Source organism: Sorex fumeus, unplaced genomic scaffold, assembly GCF_029834395.1.
Source record: "Sorex fumeus unplaced genomic scaffold, SorFum_2.1 ptg000035l, whole genome shotgun sequence".
NCBI lineage: Eukaryota > Metazoa > Chordata > Mammalia > Eulipotyphla > Soricidae > Sorex > Sorex fumeus.
The window spans coordinates 7,598,025-7,616,114 of record NW_026606092.1 but is presented as its reverse complement, the minus strand read 5'-3'; the positions used below and the strand labels follow the sequence as shown (position 1 = coordinate 7,616,114).

The 18,090-nt window shown below is 45.9% G+C and overlaps 1 protein-coding gene across 1 annotated transcript in view; it reads left to right on the top strand.

The window, feature by feature from the left end:
- Positions 1 to 18,090, top strand: part of PPM1H (protein phosphatase, Mg2+/Mn2+ dependent 1H) — a 321,888-nt gene that overhangs the window by 248,168 nt on the left and 55,630 nt on the right. Inside the window, exon 7 of the mRNA XM_056117678.1 lies at positions 15,233 to 15,296. Coding sequence (XP_055973653.1) covers positions 15,233 to 15,296 — 64 coding nt within the window. The remainder of the gene's footprint in view (positions 1 to 15,232; positions 15,297 to 18,090) is intronic.

Genomic DNA, 18,090 nt, shown 5'->3' with positions numbered 1-18,090 from the left:
TATACACTTAAGAGGACTGAGATATTTCTCACAATGAGTCACAAAGTGTGAAATTTCTGCTCTAACTCCTCTGCCTCTTACCATCACATACGGGCCGGGTAGTGGGAAGAGGAGTGTCAGAAGAGAGGCCTGATGCTCTTGCCAGAGCTCAGGCAGGATCTGGCCCAGTATGTGACAGAGGGAAGGGAAGAGGAGGCAATACTTGTATCCCACCCCCCAGGGTTTGTTGGTTCCCCCTACTCATCAGGAAATTTCCTCCAGGACATCTGCAACTGCAGTGGGACCAGAGTGATAGTACAGCGGGTAGGGCATTTGCCTTGCATGCAGCTGACTCAGGTTCAATCCCCAGCATTCCATATGTACCCCCAAGCCCCGCCAGGAGTAATTCCTGGGTGCAGAGCCAGGAGTAACCCCTGAGCATTGCTGGGTGTAATCCAGAAAAAAGACCCCCGCCAAAAAAAAACTGCAACTGCAGAGTGCCTGACATTGGGTTCTGTCATGAGGAACGTATTTCTGGAAAGATGATTGGAGGGTCCTCCCTGTGCTTTGTTTCTCTCATTACAAATGGCCACATAGACAGACCCAGATAAGACTGCCTTGAACCTCCCGTCTCTCTTCAGTTGCATTCCCAAATAGGAATCTCAAGCTTACAGCTCAATATAATATTGGCACCTGAATCAGACTACTGTACTGTTTTGACTGACATGTATCGAATTATATGTAACACACAGGACTACAAGCTTGAACTCACTTAACCAGCACTCCCAGGACTGGGAGGAAAGACAGGTAGCATTTGGAGATCCTTGATTTCACAGGGGAACTTCTCCAAGAATCAGATGCTCAAGGTACCCACTAACAGTAATCACACAAATCCGGGGCCTGATACATCAAAGTCAAATGCCAGGATCTGGGAAAGGTAGGGCAAGGGCTAGTGTGCATGCTCTGCAGCTGCATGCAGGACACCCAGGCTTGATCCCCAGTACCACCTGGGTCCCTAAGCACCACTGGCAGTGACCCCAAGCAACAAGCTAGGGGCAGCCCAAGCTGTACCGTATGTGTATAATGTTATCTCCCCCTTAACCTTACGGATAATGCAAGCCATTATGGCAGGTCTGTGGCTAAGATGCTGAGTGTGTGCAGATTTTTTTCTGGAGGGCACTGCTAACACTACCCCCACCCCCAAAAAAGTGTGGGCCAGCACTCTGACGCTCACCCCAGGGCCCTGCCACCTCCTTCACCTCCTTATTGCAAGGCTTAGGCTGGAGCCTGGCCTGGAGCTTGGCTTGTGTCCACCCTCCCCTGACCTTGTAGCAACATTTTTTAAGTCTGTTAAGATGTTATCCAATGACAAATTTAAGAAATTTCAAAACTGTGAGTTTTTGAAGGAAGCAGAGAAAGGGGGTTTCTTGAAATAAGGCATTTGAAACATAAGAATTAGAATGAAGGCTGGAGTGATAGCAGAGCGGGTAAGGCATTTGCCTTGCACGTGGCTGACCCAGGTTCGATTTCCAGCATCCCATATGTTCCCCCAAGCACCGCCAGAAGTAATTCCTGAGTGCAGATCCAGGACTAACCCCTGAGCACCACCGGGTGTGACCCCCTTCCCCAAAAAAAGACCCAATAAAATACTAAAATCTTAGGGTGTGGCCTTAAAAGATACATGCCCAGCATTCCGTGAGCCAGGAGAAGGTGAGAGCTGCCTCGGGAACCCTTGACTTGTCCTCTTCCTTTTGTTACTCTAGTTGCTCACTCATGGTGGGGGTGGGCTGCTCTGTTTGCAGATACAGGTGGCAGGCAGGAGGAAGCCCAGGGTGATAGCCAATCCTGGGTTGCTTCTTCCAGGAAGTTCTGGGGGTGGAAGTGCAGGGAGATGGAGACAGGAGAGTTGGGAAAGCCCCTCTGAATTCTGAGAATTGCTGAACTGGGGTCCTGCCAAGCTCTTAAAAGTCATGAGAGGCGCTTGGCTTCCAGGCACAAGCCTTCTCCTGATCAGCCTGCCCAGGGTGATGTTTCAGCCCTGGCCCCTTGGAAGTCCAACCTTCATTGAGAATTGGTGATAGGAAGGCAGAATGTCCCCAAAGACCCAGGTATTTCTGCTCACCATCTCTCCACCCCAACCTGTTCAGCCCTTTGGACCAAGGCCTCTGTGGGCCTAGCAACCCATTTCTGAACTGGGCCGCATCTCTAGGGATGAGAAGAATGTAGGTGTTCTGAACTCAACGGGCACAGCTCCTCGGTCCCTGTGGTATCTTCTCCTCTGCCCGCTCCCTAGGATGATTTCCTTGTCGTCTCTTCCAACCCGTGTGCAGGGTTCCACGAAAGGAGAGCATTTATTTGCTAAGGCTGGGGGCCTGCCCAAGGCTGTCCAAGTCATTCACACGAAAACTGAGATGGGAATTCAGCTCTGAGTGTGAGCCCTCGATGCGTGGATGCAAGTGGGGGAGAGAGAAGCCAGGAAGCCAGCATCCCCCGGGAGGACATGCAACTGAGGACGCCTCAAGGGGGCTGCGGGTGGAAACCTTTGACTCACGGGTTTGGGGCAACCAAGTCGAAAGGGGGCTTTGCCGGGATCAGGCCGTCCCTGAAGGAAGAAGGTCCCAGGCCTGCTCCCAGAAGGGCTCATGTTCTTCTTCAAGGACTTTGAAGTTCCACAGAGGAAACGAGGACTAGGAAAACAATGGTATTTCTGTCCCTTTCTCTGGTGAAAGGTCACAGCCTTGGAGAGCAGGGGGTCGTGGGAAGGTATCTGTATGGATGATGCCAACGAGTACATTTGGGGCGCCTGGCTAGTGGGTTGAAAAGTCAGAGTGGGAGCCCTGGCCAGAAATAGAGGAATCCAGCAAAGACTGGAAAGAACTTTTCCTGCATGTGAGATTTGCAAGTGGACTTCCATTGAAAGACGAAAATTACCCAGAAAAGCCATTGCAACAAGAGCAATGTTCTGAAGGAGTTCCATCTTTGGAAGGTCTGGAGAATGTGCTAGGCAAGAACATACCTTCTAGCTTCTAATATATATATATATATATATTATAATATATATATATATATATATATAATTTTAACTTAAGGGAGGTGCATGGAAGTCTGAGGTATCTCTGACAGGACTCAGCCCTAGAGTTCAGTCCTAGGAAACCCCACTGGATAAAGGTGACGTGATGCACAGGGATGCCCTCCAGAAGGCATATATATATATATATATATATATATATATATATATATATAAATATATATATATATATATATATAAAAGCCTAGTGGGGTGGAGAGATGGTACAGCAGGTAGGACAGTAGTAGCCATCCCTGGCATGCCCCGAGCCCTGCCAAAAGTGATCTCTCAGCACAGAGCCAGGAATAAACCCTGAGCTCTGCTGGGTGTGACCCTGAAACAAAACACAGAATGTTTTGGATTATGCTGTATAAAGTGACTGCACTCCACCACCACCAAACTGCCTGTGACCCTCACCAGCTGCCCTGATGTCACCTCTGATCCATCCATATTGAGCTCCCACACCTCTCCCATCTATTCATTTTATCATCCAGGCCAAGGGTTGGTCATTGTTCCACAAAGACTCTTCTTTCTTTTGTCACTTTGTATTCCATAGAGGAGTGAGATTATCTGGTATTTGCAACCTAGAATTTTAACTTAAGGGAGGTGCATGGAAGTCTGAGGTATCTCTGACAGGACTCAGCCCTAGAGTTCAGTCCTAGGAAACCCCACTGGATAAAGGTGACGTGATGCACAGGGATGCCCTCCAGAAGACAGTGTCCTCAGAGGCACATCACAGGGAAAGTGTTGCCTGCCTTCATTCATCGTCTCTTTGTCTTGGACCTGCGTGGTCACACATCTAAGGACAGAGCAGTGAATGAGAGACCGATCCCTAGCTTCATGGAGCTAATGTTCTAGAAAGGGAAGCAGTACATCAACAAGTAGATGAGTTTGTAGATTAGAAAGTTTCTGGGGCCAGAGAAAGAGGACCTTGCAGGCAGCTGACCTGGGTTCAATCCCCAGCAGGAGCCCACCAGGAGTGATCCCTGAGTGCAGAGAAAGACTGCCATAAACATAGCCGGGTGTGGATCTTCAGCACCATGGGGGGTTGGAGCATACGCCCTTAATTAGTGCAGGTGTGGCCATGGTGGCCCAGCAGACCCAGCAGTGCCACACCATTACCCTGAGCATTGAACCAGGCTAGTAGAGCATCATCTTTTGTGGCCCCTGAATTTGGGAGAGCAACTCCCCTTCCCTCCCCCACCTCCACCCCCACCATACTCCCAATTACAGGGCCAGGGAGATAACAGAGATTTGGAGCCCAGGCCTTGAATATGGAGTGCCAAGGTTCGATTCCAAACACACAAGGGCCACCTGGATTGCCCCAGCATTGCTGAACTTGAGCAGTGCTAGGTGGGTATCACTATGAGTGGCCCTGTCGAGTCTCTAAAAATTGCTGCAAAAATCCACTCAGTCCATTCCACTCATCTCCCCCCAACACACATACACACGCACACACACACACACACACACACACACACACGCACACACACAGAGTACTAAGTGAACCTAGGAAATGTGTTCACACTGGTGGAGACTGTCATTGCTACAGGGGGAAGGTACACACAGGGCTCTTGCAGGTGGCAATATACTGGGAGGTGTTTAGGGACTGGTGTGAAACTGGCTGGGGCCTTTGCCTGGGGAGCACCCACCCAGCCAGCACCTTCGGGGCTCAGAAAGCAGGCAGGGGGCAAGGAGGCACATTCCTTCTGGTTTATGAATGTGTGTTGCAAAATGTATGAAGGCAGAATAAGCCACGGCCTGGGGTAAGTCATGTGCATTCATTTGCTTCTGGAATCTCACACGGGGGAGGGAGGCATCCATTCTGCCCTGAGCACTCAGGTGCCAGGGATGTAAAGGGAGCAAAAGAAAAACCTCTCCTCATCACAGGTGGTGGTCGTGTACTGGGGAAAGAGGCCAGCACAGGGGGGTAGTAGAGAAAATAAGCGTCATAAGGAAATTAAATACTTAATATGTTAGAAGCCATGGAGAAGCATAAAGCAGAGGAGGAGGTGTGGAAATTTGGGGGTGGGGGCTGGGGCATGAAGCAGGAGCATTTCGTTCCATAGCTTTTATTCAGAATACAATGGGAAAACCAGCGAGGGTTTGAGGAGGGTAATAGCGCTATCTGACATTTAAACATAATTACTTGGGTTGCTCTGAGAATAGAGGTAAAGGACAAAACTGTACAGTTTTCAATACTTTCACTGCCATCACCCGATTTGTGGCACCATCTCCTCTTGCCCAGATGATTGTAGGGAGTGCAGAAAGTACACGAGGGCAGAATAAAACCACCAGGGGTAAGCAGTTTGCCTTCATTGGCTCATAGAACTGAATATTTGAAGCGATTTCAGTAAGGTGGAAAAGGGGGGGGGGGGGCGGGAAGTGGTTGGCCGTGAAGGTGCAGAAATGTGCAGTGCTGAACGTGTTTGGAAGGTAGATACCAATGTTTGGTTTTATGGTGACAGACAACATACTCAGTTTCTGTTCTCTTTTCCTCTTACTAGGTCAGGAGGGTGAGGAATCCTAGATTGCTAGCAAGAAAAATTGTCAGAGGAAGTGGAGACAGCCAGGAGGCAGAGTAGTGGGACCTAGGAGGAGAACTACTTGAGATCCCGAGCAAGAAAGAAAGAAAAAGAAAATAGGGAAGCATCTTGGGGCTGGAGCGATAGCGCAGTGAGTAGGGTGTTTTGCCTTGCATGCCGCCAACCTGGGTTCGATTCCCAGCATCCCATATGGTCCCCCGAGCACCGCCAGGAGTAATTCCTGAGTGCAGGAGTATTTCTGAGCCAAGAGTAACCCCTGTACATCACTGGGCGTGACGCACAAAAAAAAAAAGTGCATCTTGATCTCAGAGAATGTTATTTTTTGTTTGATTTTTTTAATCTGTTTTCTTTTATTGAGGTATCACAGTTTACATTAGTATTAAAAGTGTTTTATGCATATAAAGCTGCTATACCACATCCCATCAGGAGTGTGCCCATATGTCCCCAAAAATGTCCCATTTGCCTGTCCTCTTCCTGCAGCCCCACCCGTCCCTGATGCCCCAGTCCTGTTGGCAATACCTCAGACATTGGCTATTGTCTATTTCCTCTGCTTTGATTATTGGTACTCTATGTATGAGTGAGCTTATCTGGTGTTTGTGCTTCTTCTGACACTTCACTTAGCCTAAGCCCCTCCTGTTGCAAGGGAGTGTTTTGGTGCAGTCATCATAGTGGGGTACTGATAGGGAGAAGCAAAGAAGGTCATCAGAAGTCGATTAGGATTCTAGAAGCACCATCATCCCAACATAAATCGTTGCTGAGAGTAACAGCAGGGAAGAGTAACGCAGTCTGTGAGCTAGGACTGAATTCCTCGGGATGGGGGAGAATCTGAATGTCAGGGGAGGAAGGTGTGAGCAGATGGAAAGGTTGAGTGGCAGTGAGAGTCTCCGTCTGAAAGGTGGGATGGAAGTGGGAGCAATCAGTGTCTCTCTTTGAAGGATCAGCATCCACTGGGGGTGGTATAATCTGAGGGAGCAGCTTGAGTTCACTATTAAGTCAAGCTCAGTGAGTAGGTGTTTTCTGGTTTGGAATTTTTTTTTTTTTTAGTTTTGTTTTTTGTTTGGGGGCCACACCCAGCTGTCTCAGGGCTTACTATTCGTCTCCTAAGTTCAGGGCTCACTCCTCGTGGTGCGGGGGTTTTATATGTGGTGGTGGAAATCAAACCAAGGTCAACCACATGCAAAGCAAATGCCCTACCTGTAGTTTCATAGTTCCATCTTCCCAGCCCCAAGTTTTTTTTGACTGTGTCATAAAATTTATGACTTATTCTCTTAGCATTGGACAAGGTGGAGAACACAGCATCTACTGGTTCAGTTAAGTGGCTCTGTTGATGGCCTCCTGTGAGCTAGACCCAAAATGTCTAACTTCAGGAAGACAGCCATGCCTTGATCACTGATTAGCTTTTTAAAATCCTAATTGCATCCTCTTTTTGAACAATAATATCACAGAGTCTGTCCTCTCCTGGGGTATCTATCTTCAACCCCCTCCCACCAGACAAGATTCAGCCAAGCTTTATTCTGCCATCTGTTGTTTATATTTAAAAGGAAATTGATAGATATTTCATGTTCATGACACAGAATTATAATGCTAGAAATGTTTTTTCCCCAAACTATAGACTTTCCTTCCTATGCCTCCAAGATCTGTTGACGTGTGTGTGTGTGTGTGTGTGTGTGTGTGTGTGTGTGTGTGTGTGTGTGTGTGTGTTTCTTTGGTTTTTCAATCACAGGCATTGCAGTATCCCCAGACATCACTGGGTTTGGCCCCCCATAATAACAGCATCAAGAAGTACAATCAGAATTTCAGAACAATAGCCTCTAAAAGAGAAGGAGTTCTTTTTTTTTTTTCCTTTTTGGGTCACACCCGGCAATGCACAGGGGTTACTCCTGGCTCTTCACTCAGGAATTACTCCTGGCAGTGCTCAGGGGACCATATGGGATGCTGGGAATCGAACCTGGGTCGGCCGCGTGCAAGGCAAATGCCTTATCTGCTCTGCTATCACTCCAGCCCCAAAAAGGAGTTCTTTTGGTTAGTTTTGCTAAAGAAACTAATGGCATGGTTTCATTCAGCATTTTTTAAAAATGACCGAGAAGAAGATGGCAAAGTTGCTTATCAAATTTACCGTGACATTGGTTGGAAGGAGAGGTGGTGTTTTGGATGAAAGGATGTGAATTGAGGTTCTCAGTGGACCTTTGATTCTGTTGAGACGGAAGCAGTCATTGAAGCCCTAGCCAATCAGGGCATTCAAGCCCAATACATCAAGATCCTCCGTGAGCTGTATTGCGGATTCACTACCAGGATCTCACCATTCTACAAAGAAGTGATCGTTGATGTCTAGAGAGTGGTTCGGCAGGGTGATACCATTTCACCGAAACTCTTCAGTGCCACCCTCGAGAACATCATGCGACGACTGGAATGGGAAAACATGAGAGTGAAGATAGATGGTCGGCAACTACACCACCTCCGCTTTGCTGATGACATTGTTTTAATAACACCAAACATCAGCCAAGCGGCACAAATGCTGGCCAACTTTGACCGTGAGTGTGGAAAGGTAGGACTACAGCTGAATCTTACGAAGACAATGTTTATGAGAAACAGCCTCGTTCCTGATGCCCCATTTGCTCTCAACGGAACGACCATCTCCGAATGCAACAGCTATGTGTACCTAGGTCGAGAAGTCAACATGACAAATGACCTGGCACCCGAGCTGCGCAGGAGGAAGAGAGCAACTTGGAACACCTTCAAGAACATCAAAGAAATAGCTAAGAGGATGAAGAACCTCCGGCTCCAGGCACATCTCTTTGATTCCACTGTTCTTCCTGCATTAACATATGCCTCAGAGACCTGGGCCCTACGCAAACAGGATCAGAATGCTATTCAGGTCTCCCAAAGAATAGAAAGAGCTATGCTTGGAATATCACGTTTCACTCAAATGAGAGAAAAAATCCGGAGTTCCGACATCCGTCGACCATCAAGAATCAGGGACGCTGCCTCATTTGCCAAGGTGTCAAAAATCAGATGGGCTGGTCACGTAATGAGATTTAAAGATGACTGCTGGACTAGAGCTGTTACTGACTGGATTCCACGGAATGTCAAAAGACCGCGTGGCCGCCCACCTACCAGATGGTCAGACTTCTTCGTCAAGATCATGAACGATCGGTTTGAGGCTCTTCATGTTCCCAGAGTGAACAGATGCCATTGGGCTACACTAGCACGCGACAGGGACAAATGGAGACGTTACTGGCGCCTGCTCGAGCAAATCGAAGACTAAGAGGAAGTTAAGTGATTAAGTGATTAAGTGGACTGGGGCAATGGCACAAATTTAGCAAGGTAAAATGAGAAAGGGCAATGGACTCAGAGTAGAATATCCATCACATCAGTGTAAACTAGTGCAGTGCTTCATAAACAGAGCATTGCAGCTTCATATAGGGCTGCATTACTGAATGTGGGGATTGTGAAATTTTTAGTTTCAAATAAATGTATTATTTATGATCAGCAAATGTTTTAATTGCACACATATTGTATACTGACACATACCTGGGTCATGTAAAAATTTCTCAGGTGAGTGATTGGCTAGCGGAGATCACTCAAAGAGCTGAAGCTCTTGCTTTACATGGTGGAGGCCTGGGTTAAATTCCCCGTACCTCATGGTTCCCAGGACACTGCCCAGAGTGATCCCTAAGCACTGAGCTAGGAGTAGCCTCTGAAAACCACCAGGTGTGAACCAAAATTTAAAAAATAAAATTAGGGGGCTGGAGTGATAGCACAGTGGGTAGGGCATTTGCCTTGCATGCAGCCAACCTGGGTTCAATCCCCAGCATCCCATATGGTCACCCAGGCACTGCCAGGAGTAATTCCTGAGTGACAAGCCAGGAGTAATCCCTGAGCATCGCTAGGTGTGATCCAAAAAGGAAAAAATAAAATAAATTAAAATCACATTTAAAAAATAAATAAAAATTAAATTAAAATCTCAGGCAAAAAGTGGAAAATTTTAAGCTCTGAACTAGAGTAAAATTGAGAAAACTTGGTATTTTTTTTCTCATGGACTGATGAGTTTTTATTGCTTTGGTTTGTTTACATTCAATATATGATCACCCTAAATCACGCATAACAGAGACACATGTGTATACAGTGCAAGTAGAAGCCACATTATAAACTTAAGAAAGAGCAAGGTTGGACCGAGGGGATAGCACAGGGGTGAAGGCTCTTGCCTTGCACACTGCCCACTTCAGTTCCATCCCTGGCACTGCCTTTTGATCCCCCCAAGTGCCACCAGCAGTGATCCCTGAGCACAGAGCTAGGCGTAAGCCCTCAGTAGCACCAAATGTGGAAGGAAAGATGGAAAGGAAGGAAGGGATGGAGGGAGGGAGAGACAGAAGGAAGGGAAGGAAAGAGGAAGGAATCTAAATCGAAGAAGTAATCATTTCATGTGTATTTATACACATCTGAAGTGTTTTCAGTTATGAGTGTCTTTCTTTTGAGACACTAATAATCAGGCCAGAGCGATAGTACAGCAGGTAGGGTATTTGCCTTGCATGTGGCCAACCCAGTTCCTGATGTCCCATATAGTCCCTGGAACACAACCAGGAGTAATTGCTGAGTGTAGAGCCAAGAGTAGCCTCTGAGCACCACTGGATGTGGCCCATCCCCCCCAGCACCCCAAAATAAAAGACACTAATGATCTAGAAAGCCCTGAAGGGGGAACTATCAAGTAGTCTTGGGGCTCAGTGACTGCGTATCTGTTAAATGCTTATAAATAACACATAGACACACACACTCACACACACCACCACTATGCCCTGTGAAGAAGAGGGGAAGAAACTGGGAAGGAAGGGAACTGAACTCAGTCTCTTCAAATATTTGCAGAATGAGAAAGCAGACCAGATTTATTTCTGTTTTTCCTGGGAGCAGACCAGATATATCCATGGGTGACTATTTGGTTCCATTTAAGAAATTTCCAGGGCTGTACCTCTGGAATGACCTGACCAGTCCAAGTTCCAGCTCCAAAAACAGTGACCATTGGAGCAGCGCATCTGGGGCCAGAGAGCAAGGACCCACTTGAAGCATGTAATAGGAGGGACTGCTCCATTTGGGGTTCAGTAGATGTGGTAATGTTTCAGTCACTTCCAGTACTTAAAATTCTTCATTCCAGGAGGTGTCTTGTGTTTTCATATTTGCAAAGTCAACATTGCAGGAAATGATTACTTACTATTAGATAAGTTAATGAATATGTTAATTAGGTGAGTAAAACTTTCACCTTTTGTGAAATATGTAGGTCATATCCTCATATATATATTTTTATCTTTCTTTTTATCTATTTTATTTTATTTTTTATCTTTTTTAACTTTCTCCTTTGTGAAATATGTAGGTTATATCCTCATATATATATTTTTTTATCTTAGAATTTAATTTAATTATCCCTGAATACAGGGACTGGGGAGATAGTACATCAGGTAGGGTACTTGTGTTTCATGCAGCCTTACCCAGGTTTGATCCCCAACATCCCATATGGTCCCCCAAACACAATAAGGAGTGATCCCTGAGTGAATAGCCAGGGCTAAGTCCTGATCACTGCCAGGTATGGCCCAAAATCAATATATCCATATCTATCTATCAAGGGACAAAGAGAGAAATATTATTGAATAGAACTAGGAAAAAATTGGTGGGGGGGTTTGGTTCACACCCATCTGTACTCAAGGGGTACTCCTGACTTTGTTGCTGCTGGTGGTGTTCAGGAGACCATGTGCTGCCATGGAATAAACGGAGGTTGGGGGAGCACATTCAAGTAACTCCTGTACTACCTCTCCAGATCCAGGAACAGAAGAAAAGATTAATGTGAACTTCTGAGGATACTGTTACCAACTTAAAGAAATCTCTAATTTAGCTCTTTTTAAGACTTCCATTGTTTCCTTGTCTCATCCTTTCATCAGTTGACCTCATAAGTATTCATAAAAGAATTGACCCAAAATGATTTATCCAAAAAATATGTCCTAAAGTTTTTATTTTACTTTCCTGTAACAAATAATTATTTGAATATGATCTCTGGTCAGTTATATTATTGTGAAACTAATGAGTAATCTTTCTTTGGTGGGTGCATGAGTGTGAGTGTGTGTGTGTGTGTGTGTGTGTGTGTGTGTGTGTGTGTGTGTGTGTGTGTGTGTTTGATCAGGGTAGGGAATGTGACTCAAATATTAGGACACATGCCTTGATTTCAATTACAGCCACTGCATGGTCCCCACACATCACTGGGTTTGGCCACCATTAACAACATCAAGAAGTGCAATCAGGACTTCAGAACTCCAGGCTCCAAAGAGGAGGCTGAGTTCAGTTCCCTTCCTTCCCAGTTTCTTCCCCTCTTCACAGGGCATAGTGGTGGTGTGTGTGATTGTGTGTATGTGCTATCTATAAGCATTCTTTATTGGCATATTTTCTTTGAATCTGACTTCCCAAATACTTTATCTCTCTGAACTCTCAAGTTACCAACTCATTATTCTCTTGCCAACCCCGGAGTGAGTTTATAGACACCAAGGACCAGTTGGAAATATCCAGCTAAGCCTATGGCCTAGAGGTGATGTGAAACAAGCTAAAATTTAATACTATGTCAGGACTGGAGCAGTAAATAGTCCAGCAGGTCGGATACTTTCCTTGCACGTGGTCTACCCGGGTTCAATCCCCAGCACCCCACATGATCTCCCACGCTCACTAAGAATGATCACTGAACATCCTGGGTAGTGCCAAAAATACATATGTGTGTGTGTAACATATAGTATAATATATATTTTATATGTAATTTATATATAATATACTATATTAAAATGCAATATTGGCACATCAATTGTTCTGATATATTTGGGTGACCAATCCAAATGAGTGTTTCAGAATTCTGGTAGTACAGATTTGTGATTCCTAATATTTGCTACACTGAGAAAATCTAATTACTTAGACTTATAGTAGAGTTGGAGAACAGCTTTCTCCCTGCCTTTTCCAGCTTGTTGATCATACACTTTGTCTGTCCCTTCTGAGTTCTAATTCCCCATTATTGGTTCTGGTTCTGCTGCCTCTTGTCTTCCCTCTAATCCAGATCCCGGTGACTGGAGCATAGCGTCCAGTCCCCTCTGTCCCCCTCCTGTCATCTGTGCCCTCCTAGGTGCCCAAGCACAGCACATGCTGATTTCAGAGTCTCTCAGTTCATTTATTTCTCTCATTCCCCTTGAGTCATAGAGTTTCACCCCATAGGGGCTGATTGACAGCCACCTTAAAATGTGAGGTAATGACATTGGTGTTCATCCCTGGAAACTCAGATTTAATAGCTCTGAGGTCTGACCTGGGACTAAGGATTGTTTTTGAAGCCTTCTGAGTCCCTTAAACATGTATCCAAGGTTGAGAGCTATTGGTCTACAAACCCATTCAAGCTGAGTCTGGATTCTAATAATAGCTCTATTTGTTTTCCCAAATGACTTGTACACCAGTGTTTTAAATAGTTCATGTAAATATGAAAACATCCAAGTGGAACTATTTCTACTGCTTGTTAATTCAGTGGACTTGGGAGGAAGAAAATGGTACTGTCTGAGGTTTGGGGTTTTTGTTTGTTGGAACAATTATTTGAAAATTAAATTCGCAGAGTACTTCTGGGCACCGTTAACACAGCAGCAAGCACTGCTGAGCTCTCAGCATATACTAGAGCCTTCCAGAGCCTTTCTAGCCATTTTACACCCAGTCTCCCATGTCTGTCCTCACCAAACTACAGGGAGCACAGTGCTGGCCTCTCTGATTAATGAGGGTCTGAAGATTCCCAGAGTTTCGGGATTTTGCCCAGAGCTCCATAGCACAGTACTCAAGCCAAACCAGGCACATCTGTAGCCAGAACGTCACAGATTCTGCACCCACTAGAAAGAACAACTTATCTCAATAACTTCTTAGACATTGATGCTATCATTGCAATAGATTTAGGGTTTGCTTTCTTTTTAAATTAGGTTGCATTCCTTTGTATATCAAGAGCTGCCATACAGGGAGCGATAGTACAGTGGGGAGGGCATTTACCTTGCACGAGACCAACCCAGGTACTATTCCCAGCATCCCATATGGTCCCCCAAGCACCGCCAGGATTAATTCCTGAGTACAAAGTCAGGAGTATCCCCTGTGCATCTCCGGGTGTTACCAAAAAGCAAAAAGCAGGAAAAAAAAAACCTGCCATACATTTGATGTCAGATTCACTCCAAAGTTCCCTCAAGAGATACCAGGACCGAAGGGCCATTTCTTGCAGCCATTTTGTTTTCTTTTGTTTTAATGCGAACAAGAGAATTTTGCAGGGGGAGGGACCACACCACCCACCATCCTGGCAGTGCTTGGATGACCAGGTGATACTGGGGGTCAAACCCAGGTTTCATCCAAGCAAAGCACGATCCTTTTGAGCAGTTTCCCCAACCCAGGAGAATTATTTTAGAAAAGCATCTTGCTTCTACCACCTGACCTAACAGAAACTTAGTCTTTCTTATACTCCTTCGAGTTGGTAACTAGATCGCAGTGTTCCCCATGGTACATCAAGAAGAACTGGTGTACCAGGTGTTACTGACTAAATATTTGTAATCACTTCCAAGGATTGACTTCTGACTAAGTACCAGGATCTTTCCATCCTGTGTGATCATACTCACTTTACTGATAAGGAAATTGAGGCCAGGTAGAGAGATAGTACAGGGGTTGAGGTGCTTGCCTTGCATGCAGATCCCCAGCACTGCTTGTGGTCAAGATGGAGCTCCTTGTCCAGGTGTTTGCACTAGTAAATGAGTTGCCCACTTTGCCTGGTTTGTTTTGTTTTTGCGATACCAGGGATCAATGTGTGATGTGTACATTCCAGCACAGAGTCACATCCCCAGCCTGCTTGCTAGTATTTTAAGTCCCTTAGTAAGATTGCAAGGGACACTTTCATCTGCTCTCCTGCCTTAGTCATGCAAGCAGACACTCATTGAACAACCCTGTGTGAAATAAACCATAAAGCATCAACAGATTTTTCTTTCTTGTGTCTCAAATAACAAATTGGAAGCTATGGTGAAACAAAGTACTTTCAGGCAACCTTGAATATCAGACTGAGGTCAAACGACTCCAAAATACTCCTTTTCTGACCATCCCAGTGCAAGGCTGCTTTGGTATAAACAATCAATGAAGGTGAGAACTGGCTCTCAGAGCAGTTTCACACTCCACCCAGCTCTGAGCTCTGCTATTTCTCACAGTTTCAGAGTAATGACAAGAACCCTGTCACTATTGGGAAGCTTCATTATTCCACAGACACTAACTGCTTAGGACAGAATCCCACCTTCCTTCTTGCTCATTGGGAATATGCTAGCTTTATTTCTCCATCTTCGAATGTAGGAAGATTTGGTGTTTCCCAGTTTGGTGAAAGATGTATGTGCATGTGCACACACACACACACACACAGAGAGAGAGAGAGAGAGAGAGAGAGAGAGAGAGAGAGAGAGAGAGTTCTGCCAGGAGAATAACAAATAAGAAAGGGGTTTGGGTGGTATGAAGAATGGATGGAGTCTCGGGGAAAATAAAGAACCTGGCAGCCCGGCAGCCCGTGTCAGGAAGTGAGTCACTGAGTCAGTGCAAACCTTTTGTTGTTGTCTTAATGCTGTTTATCCTCCTACAGGGCATATAAAACCATTGAAGATGATGACTTGAAATTCCCACTAATCTATGGAGAAGGCAAAAAGGTAGGCTCACAGATTCCCCCAGACTGAGAGAACACAACTTTGTACCACTCAGCAGCTCTGGATTTGCACACCTGCTTGCAAGGACAAGCCTCATCCTTCAGTCCTTTGTGCTCAAATGTCCAAGGAATGGCTGGGCTAGGGAAGGGGCCGTGGGCACAAGGGACTGAAATCAATGGCATGAAAGTAATGTCCTCTTCATAGTTCTTTTGAAGAACTTTCTGTAGTGTTGAAGCACGACCGCGTTCACAGACATTCTCTTGTCTGTCTGGCTGGAGATCTGAGGTGAAGTAACTCAGATGCAATCCCACAACTAACGTCGGGTGATGCGGAGCAGGCCATAGATCCATCCCTCCTTCATATGCTCTCTCATTCCACCATGCAGTTCTCCTTTACTGCTAAAATTAAGCTATAGTGTTTCCTGCATGGAGAGCCCACTGAGATCCCTAAGGCTGTCCATCAGCACCTCTCCGTGCCTCAGCCTGAATCCAACACTGAGTCGCTCCAGTGCAAAGGAAAATGGATCCATGTAGCATGATGTGGGAGGAGGCGGGAGGAGGCCGCGCTTCCTGGCAGAGACGGGTGTAGAGGCCGTTTCCCAATCAGAGCAAACCTGAACCCTTTGCAGCCTTCCTCTGAACAGGAATCTATTTAGGCTTCCTGCTGAGAGCTGCAGTGAGAAGTGAAAAATGAGGTCACATCAGGAAGACTCTTCAGCCGAATATTTCAGGATATGATGACTTTTATCAGGAAAAAATGACTCAGAGAAAAGCTGAAGAATGCCTTTCATGGATAGAACTTCAGTACTCCTCTGTGTGTGGGGGGGGGGGGGAGAGGGTTATCACTGATATCACTGGAAAAAAACACTTCTTGGAGGGAAATGAAATACAAATTACTGATCTCTTTTAAACTAACTTGCCCTGTCTCTAGAGATGGTGGCCTTCCATCTCACCATCCCTCGCTAAGACTCATGACCTGGGAAGGGAAAGGCTCTGCTTCTAGGAGGAATATCTAAGATCATTATCACCAGTAAGATTGGTTTATTATTTGTTTTTGTGCCACACCCAGCCATGTTTAGGGCTTACTCCTGGCACTGCACTCAGGGATCACTCCTTAAGGGGCTCAGAAGACAGACCAAATAGGGTGCCTGGGATTGAATTAGGTGTGGTTTGTGCAAGACAACTGCCTTTACCTCTATAATCTCTTTTTGGCCCTAGCAGCTGGACTTAAAAGAGCACGGAGCTCCCTATTTCAGTATAGCATTAGGATAGCATTTGTGTTCCTTGAGTGTTTGTATTAATTAGGACTTAACGGCTCTGCAATGGACAGCTGACAAATTGTCTCTGTACCTATTGACCTTCTTAAAAGCCACCATGGGGGCCTAAAAGAGAGTACAGAGGGGAAGGAACTCTCCCTCTGGGCTCTCAAGAAACTATAGCACTGTCCTCCCGTTGTTCATTGGTTTGCTCAAGCAGTAACGTCTCCGTTGTGAGACTTGCTGTTACTGTGTTTGGCATATTGAATACTACTGTCAAGAAATCAAGAGGCTGTGTGATATCTTGAGAAATCTTTACAACTGTACCTCAGCAGTTCTAGAGGACAGACCCTTTATGGGGCTTTTTGCTTTCCTCTTTGCCCCTAAGTGTCAGAATATTTTGACCATCATTTATGTCTCACTTTGTTTCTTCGAATGCTTCTCTGGATGTGTGCAGGGAACACCTATACACTCTGTACACAAGTTCCATAATTAGCTGAAACATCCCATTCTTTTGGACTCAAATGCTTTCCTCTGCTTTACCAAGCTAGAGAAGCTGCCACCACAGGAGAGCTGGGGTGCAGGGGACTCGGAGCTTTATCCCAGAATCACTGTCCTCAGCTCCAGAGAGGCATTCCGCCGCCCAGCAGAATGGGTTTTCCTACAGCCCAGCCAGCCAGAAGGTTGCAAGCTTTGCACCACGTATCCATATGCCACCATCTTTGACTCTGGTCTTTACAACTACCGTGGACTGCCAGAAAGCTCGAAGGGCTGAAGTGCATGCTTTGTATTCAAGTTCGGTCCTCAGCACTGGGTGCTCCCCAAAACACTCATCAGAAGGGGGCGAGAAAGACATAATATAACTGGTAAGGCAGTTGTCTTGCATACAGCTGATCCGGCTTTCAATCTCTAGCATCCCAGATGATCCCTGAACACAGCCAGGAGGAAGCTCTGTGCACAGAGCACAGGGTTGAGAGTAGCCCCTGAGCACAACCCAAGCAAAGAGTTAGGAATCAGACTCGGATTTCCGAATTGACACCGGGCGGGGCATATTATTGAAGATGCAAGTGTCAGGCCCATTTCCTCACCCCCCAAGTAGCTCACCATCTCCCTCTGTGCAGCTGCCTCATGCTGCACATCCTCTATACTGAATTCAGTACCACCTGCTGCAGGAAACTTAGCAGATTTGTCCAGAGTCACAGATCCCATTGTTTTCATTTCTTTTAATACCTGATCATTTTTTAATTCGTTTTTTGGGAGGCAGGGTGGGGGTTGTTTGGGTTTTGTTTTGGGTATGGGACCACATAAAGTGGTGCTCATGGTTCACTCCTGACCCCATGCTCAGGGCTCACTCCTGGCAGTGCTCAGGGGACCATCTGGGATGCCAAGGATTGAAACAGACATGGCGGTTTATGAGACAAACAACCTGACCTGCTCACTGTCTTTGCAGCCACTGGTCATATTTTTTATCTAAAGGCAAGCCTCCAAGAGTATCTCGCCCCCACAGCAAAGCCTGGCAAGCTACCCATGACCTATTCGATA